General features: G+C 39.9%; 1 protein-coding gene across 6 annotated transcripts in view; it reads right to left on the bottom strand.

Annotated features, from left to right (window-relative positions):
* The window catches only part of cfap74 (cilia and flagella associated protein 74), a 60,843-nt gene extending 56,958 nt beyond the window's left edge, over nucleotides 1-3,885 (bottom strand). For 4 of the 6 annotated variants that reach the window (XR_004332789.1, XM_032521342.1, XM_032521345.1 and 1 more), the window contains exons 1-7: nucleotides 3,667-3,885; nucleotides 3,053-3,157; nucleotides 2,805-2,886; nucleotides 2,356-2,520; nucleotides 1,371-1,469; nucleotides 1,148-1,252; nucleotides 49-222 (exon numbers count right to left, since the gene is read on the bottom strand). Coding sequence is in view for 5 of the 6 variants with exons in the window: in XM_032521342.1 (XP_032377233.1) it covers nucleotides 49-222; nucleotides 1,148-1,252; nucleotides 1,371-1,469; nucleotides 2,356-2,520; nucleotides 2,805-2,886; nucleotides 3,053-3,152 (725 nt within the window). In the remaining variant the exon portion in view is untranslated. The remainder of the gene's footprint in view (nucleotides 1-48; nucleotides 223-1,147; nucleotides 1,253-1,370; nucleotides 1,470-2,355; nucleotides 2,521-2,804; nucleotides 2,887-3,052; nucleotides 3,158-3,666) is intronic. The other 2 variants (XM_032521346.1, XM_032521347.1) reach the window with 2 other exon arrangements.
* Between the last annotated feature and the right edge of the window lie 2,634 nt (nucleotides 3,886-6,519).

Genomic DNA, 6,519 nt, shown 5'->3' with positions numbered 1-6,519 from the left:
CACACACACACACAGGGTGGTAATGGAAAGGAGGGTTGTTTTCCCTACTCCCTGAGATGCTGCATTTTGAGCTGCAGGTTCTGGCTGGCTTTCCTCTCCTGCTGCAGCCTTGTCGCTGCCTTCTGGTTCTTAAGGACCTGGAAGACCCGCTCCTCCTCTTGCACCTCCTGCCGGAGTGATGAGAACCTGCCAAGCTCCACCTCCACCTCACTCAGCTCCATTCTGAGGAGCCAAGATGTAAAGTGAGATGGATGTAGATAGAACATGAAATTAGTAATGCTGAATAGTGGTGTATTTTATCTACCACTACATTCAGTTACTGTAGTAGGTAAGAAGCTACACTTCAATGGGGTTTTGAAGCACAATGCTGATTTGAGTTTGTAGTTTTTATTTAAATCATGATTAATACTAAATACCTTAACTGAATTGTTTGGTCCAAGAGGCAAACACGTAATGGGTGATTATTGAAAAGGCTACAACAGCTATTCAGACCATTAGAACAAAAATAGCAGTTTCTTAAAACAGAATGAGGCAGGATTCCTTATAGTTTTTATTTTTTTATTTTAAATGAGTGAAACTGCCCCACAACACAATCTTTTCTCCTTCTTTTCTTTTCATATTATATACAGTATATATATTTTAAAGTCCAACATAACAAATGCAAAACTTTTCTTGCATATCAACCTTGAAGACAGATTTTGACAGCATTTACCACTGTGATGCAAATGCACAAAATGTTAAGAAACCAGGCTTTCTGACTATAAGGAGCCCTAATATAGATGTTGTTTCAGGTACTGTTGAGATGTTTAAATACAAGATCTATGAACACTAGATCTAAATACTAAATACTAGATCTATGGGACACCTAAAAACTGCCTAGTGGTTTGTTATATACATATACTGTATGTATAAATATATATGTATATATACATAAACTTATCATGATGGAATGTGCACTACTGAATGACAAATACAGGTTAAACTTTTAATGCTGAATGGCTTGGCTTTTTTTAGCCCTCTATGTTTGCTTCCCCAGAGTAAATGCAGCAGTACCACTGAGATAAATGGGGGAGCTGTATTTGTTATAATGTAGTAAAGCCTGTCAGAACAAGACTTTATTGTTAAATCATTTTCCTTTCGGACTCACTCTTGTTGCTTCAGCCCAGTGCTGATGTGGGCCTCCAACTCCTCCTCACACTGCAGCTTTTGACACAAATGTTTATGCTGGGATCGCAAACGAAACACTGCCACACTGCAGAATAAAATAAACGAAGAGTGGAATACACCGGGGTACGGCAAAATAGAAACCTCTCATACTGTATACGAATATAAAGTACAGACCAGTAACGGTTTGTAAATTCTGAACTCACCTGTTGTCTTCTGCTCTCTGTCGCTCTATGTCTTTCTCCAATTTATCCCTTTGCACCACCAAACTTTCAACGTTCTGACGACAGAGTTTAAGCTCCTCTCTGGAAAAAGAAACACAAAATAACAGAGACAAGTTTGAAATAGAAAGTAATCCAGATTAAAGCCAATTGGACAGAAAATGTTCAAGGCAGTTAAAGTGCAATGCCCTCAGAGCATTAGGCTAATAGATTTCCTTGCAGCCATTTTATTAAAAGGAAGGTACTTCTGTTGGCTAACAATGTAATCTAATAAAGATATTGAAAAGCTGAGAGTGGACACACACACCTAAACAACTATTGAATCGCTCAATATTCTTTTCGTAGTTTAATGGTGTGCAACAGAACAATCTGTGACGGGAAAAGACTGTCATAAAAAGAAAATCTTGGCACATGGTACAGTAAAAGCTTTAGATTGGTTAAAAGTCAGGTGTGATTCCATTAAACTCATGTTTGATCAGAGTGCAGTACAGCTCCACTCTGACCTTTGATGTTTTGTGCAAAAGGAAAATGACAGCCATTTTAGCTGGGGACCATTTCACAGTTCATTGGGTGCTTAATGGCTCGCAGTGCAGACAAATAAAAAGGAGGGAAGAAAAGTGGGAAGAGAGGACATTATGGGAAATGTACTCTCCTCAGCTGAAATGATGTCCTGCAAATAGCTGTATCAATTGGTCCAGAAATGATTGGCCCTGTGTGAAGCGTACAAAAGGGGAAAGACCTGGGAATGTGGACTAATGCTGAAAAAAAAACTAAACAGTCCAACAACTTAAAAAAAAATTGTTTTTTACTTATCAATGCAACCAGCGGGACAAAAAGACGCTAAAAGAATGCAAGCATGGTTTTCCATTACGTGTACAGGTTTCAGTAGCGTCTAGAAAGACACAGTTATCGCTATCTATAGTATGATGCAATTGTGGCTCTAGAGGTCTGTTGATTGCCAGGTCCAGACCTGGCTTTCAGCACGTCATGCTCCTTCTGTCGGTAAAAGCAGTCCAGCTGGTCCAGGTTTCGTCTCAGCTTGAACATCCGTGCTGTCTCGGCATAACTCCTCTTCTTATCATTGACGGCTGCAACAGCAAGGTCACCATCGCCATCCACATCACTATCGTCCTCTCTTAAGGCAGATGGGAAATTACATTTAAAAAAAGGGGGCATGTTCAACTATGCATTATGTACATACATAAAATGATACCACCATTATGCCTGGATGTGTTTGTCTTGAGGTTTTACGATGTAGAAAACATAATAATACGTTCTGGGACAAATAGATTTTTTCTAATTCAGATAAATTGAGAATCATTTTGAGTGTCCTTGTTTTGATGCTTTAAATACTGAGAGGCTAATTTGTATACAGTATGTAATTGTGATATTATCTACAGAAAAGCAAGAAACACTTACTCATACAACTCTTCTAACCAGTTCAAATCGGAAGAAAGGACTGCCTCTTCATCTTTAAAGGTCTTCTGGCCTGCACCACCTTCTAATATCAAAAGTGAGGATTTCAGAGTCTCTTAAAACTAAGGTAACAAAGACAGTTTTGTAGATTGTGAATTAAGGAGAAGAAAGGTATCTAGCTTAGTGACTACAAATATAGAGACTACAAGCTGCATTTAGCAAACAAGGCAGCAACAGGAGCTGTCACTCACCCTCATTGTCCTCATCGTCATCAGTGCTGAGGTGGACACCCAGCTCTCCACACCTGTCTGACGCCACATCAAATGGACTTTTCCTGTCTTCGAAGTCCATTTCACCTTATTTATGAATAACACACAGGTGCATATTACCAGACCAACTTGAACTGAATGTTTGGAAGCCACCTTTATTCGGAGGACATTAGGCGTTAATTCATTCATTCAGTATGCAATCTTAACATTAGCACAATGTCATCGTTAGCTCATGTTGCTTGTCAACAGGAATAGTCGCTGGTTTCATTTTAAAAGTTCAATTTTGTTTTGTGGTTTAACTAGATATGTATGCCGATTTGAAGACTGGCTGTTGGCGAATTGCAGCAGAGAAGTTGTATTTGTGGGGTGTATCATGTTGGCACTAACGCTAAGTAAGGCAACAAAAAACCAGATTTCCGAATGGAATTTCGCTTGTCGTTTCTCGACAGTCGCTGAGTTAGCAAGCTAGCTAAAACTGGAAAGCTGTCGTTAGAAAGTTTGGCAACTAACGTTATGTTAGGGAACAATTAATGCTGAATTTAGGCTGTATACTATTTTAAGTTTAACACTTCATTTAACAAACATGCAGCCGTTACCTTGCTTGTCTAGGCACCCCCTCTTTTGGAAAGATATCTTCTGAAAATGACTTTTTCCTTTTCCTCACAGCATTAGTTAGTCCGCCATGTTTGTTAGTGTTTCCTAGGAAACGGGACGCAAGGGGCGAGTTGAGGAGTCTCCAACTGAAACCGGCTGGTGGCAGTGACAAACGTTTTGTCAATTATGATCCAAGGTCCGCCAAAATCATACAACAAAAGGTTCAAAATTCTACAGATCTTCTAATCGCAGCTCGGATTAATAGTATTTTGGAACGAACTAGGAAGCCTTCTTTTTTTTTTACACAGTGGCAGTGATATTTTGTGACTTACTGTTGTTACCTTTCATATCATTTCCTTCACCAACACTGTTCTATTTCTTGTGATTGAGATGAGTCTAGCCACATTCAGCAGGAAATGTCTCAGCTGGTTCAGAAAGAATGATAAATCTGTGAGTTATGCAAAAAATTTTGTCAAGGCCCTATCTGAATTACAGTAGCCTACACTGGGAAAATACATATTTGTAGTTGATCAGTATTGCACTGGCACAATAGGCTTTTTACTGGAAAGATTCTCTTTTATTTGACACAATAACGTATTTCAATTCATCATAATGTTGAACAGGAATTCAGAAAAAGGAGAGAAGTGTGTCTCCTATACCATGTTGGAAATTTGTGTTAGCCTTCAGGAATATTTTGTAACACCATGGGAGACTGAATGAATAAATAGGCCTAGTATGAGTGTGTATGTGAGTGTGTAGCATTATTAGTTGGAGAGATAAAGCCAGAGTAAAGTAACTGTGGGGGAAGCAGACTGCAGCTGACATAAAGGATGGCTCAACAGGAGGGAGGCAGACTGAGTAGAGATGGAGAAGGGGAATACATGAGGGGGACAGGAATAAGAAATAGTTTACGTTAGAGAGACACGGAGAAGACAGTCCTATGCAGTGCATTGCAGCGTGTAGCTACTGCAGCCTGGTATCGTCTCAAAATAACTTGCAGTGCAAATCCAAGTGAAAGGTCCAGTGGGAGGGAGAGACAGTTCCACAGCCACGGACTATAGGCCTGCCTCTGCTCCCCAGGGTGAAGCAACAGAAACCAGGGTGCATTGTTGCAACTGTGTGCTGAACTACTGTACATAAAAGAAGTTACTGCTATTAAGGAGAAAATAAAAGCCTTCCCTTTTTTGGCAGAATGGGGGATATAAGTATTATCAGTTTGATTTTTAATCGAATTTAGAGGAGATTAAAATGCTTGCTGAGAGTATACAGCATATGTCTGGGACTCATATAATATTTCTATGATACAATAAACCCCTTGGAAATTCAAAGAATAATTCCTATGGGTACCTTGGTTTGTTATTGCTTTATAATCCATTTTAACATTTGTCAAGGCTTCTTTTATCTGGGGACAGTATTAAACTGGGTAGAAAATAAGGTGAAAATAACCATCTCATAGTTCAACTGGTTGGGTCATTCTTAGGAAATGGTGCCATTTGTGTCCCCATGATATAATCAAAAAGAAGTTTTGAAAAAATGATCCTTATTTTTTCAAGCTTTCTTAATAAATGAAACCCTTCTCCACTATGTAAAACAAGGTTTATGCCCTCAGGGTTTATTCACTCTAAAGTAATTACTCTGGTGAACATGGGCACATCAGTAGAACTTTTTATTTGGTGGGAGAACAAGAGGTTGAGGGAAAAGTAAAGGAAACACCGAGACATCACATGCCTTTGTCAGGCAGACAGAGGTATGCTGGATTGTGCAGGCTATGGGCTGAAAGAGGGGAACATGGTAGGAGACAACCCCACATTGCCATGAAGAACCATCTTGACCTGAGGTCATGATCAGGGAACACATTTGGCAATGGTAAATTGTAAATTATGACGGCGATGCGTATCCAGGAGTTATTGAGGTTGAGGAAGATGCAAAAGTAAAATGCATGCACAAGAACGGCACAAATACGTTCTGCTGGCTGACTCTTTGAGACAACATCAGCAGGCTTTTTCTGTTGTGGTACTCATTAAAAATTGTATGTATAGTTTATGTTCTACTGGTATAGTTCTTCTGTGTGTGTGTGTGTGTGTGTGTGTGTTAGTGTGTGTTTGTCTGCGTTTGTATTTTGTGACTTTATGCCTTAAAGAGATGTGAGGAAATGAGGGGAGTGATGGTACTAGATCATAGTAGATGGACATTTTCTGTTGGCGCACCTTAATGGCCCTGTCATATTCTTGAATATAGGCTATAATAATATAATAAGTCTTGTGGTCCTATTGTGCATTGTGATGTGCCTTGCAACAGAATTGTATAACAGGATGGGGTGGAGGTTTAGAGCTAACAGTGAATCCTCTCAGTAGTTTATCATTTCTCACATAACACTGCTGACCAAATGTCCATGTCAACCCTGGGGCAGTCAGCTTTTCCGAGTCCCATGAGGAATCGTTTTATTATAAAACTCCCCACCAATTATCTCAAGATAACACAATATTCAGTCTGACATGTATTTTACACACTGATGTCATACAAATGATTGACTAGGTCTAGGTGAAAACACTACCTGATCTGGGGGAAGGTCTCCAGGACCTCTGGAAAAATCCGGGACTTCTGGGTGCCCAGGCCCACTTTGGGCATCAGCTGTTTGTCCTTTTTCCAACGGAGTGAAATGCGAGATAGTAATAAGCCTACCTAATGGATGTGATTCAAATGTGTCAAACATTAGCCTACATAATATCCTGAAGTTCTATGTTCGTGACATGCTTTCCGCCCGCCCCCTCCTTTCCTGACCAGGATTGACGTTTAGAGGCCAAGCAACGGAGGGAATTGACAGATTAGTGAGTCTCTCTCTCTCTCTCTCTCTC

The sequence above is a fragment of the Etheostoma spectabile genome, chromosome 7 (genome assembly GCF_008692095.1).
Source record: "Etheostoma spectabile isolate EspeVRDwgs_2016 chromosome 7, UIUC_Espe_1.0, whole genome shotgun sequence".
Lineage (NCBI taxonomy): Eukaryota > Metazoa > Chordata > Actinopteri > Perciformes > Percidae > Etheostoma > Etheostoma spectabile.
This window is presented reverse-complemented; position numbering and strand designations above follow the sequence as displayed.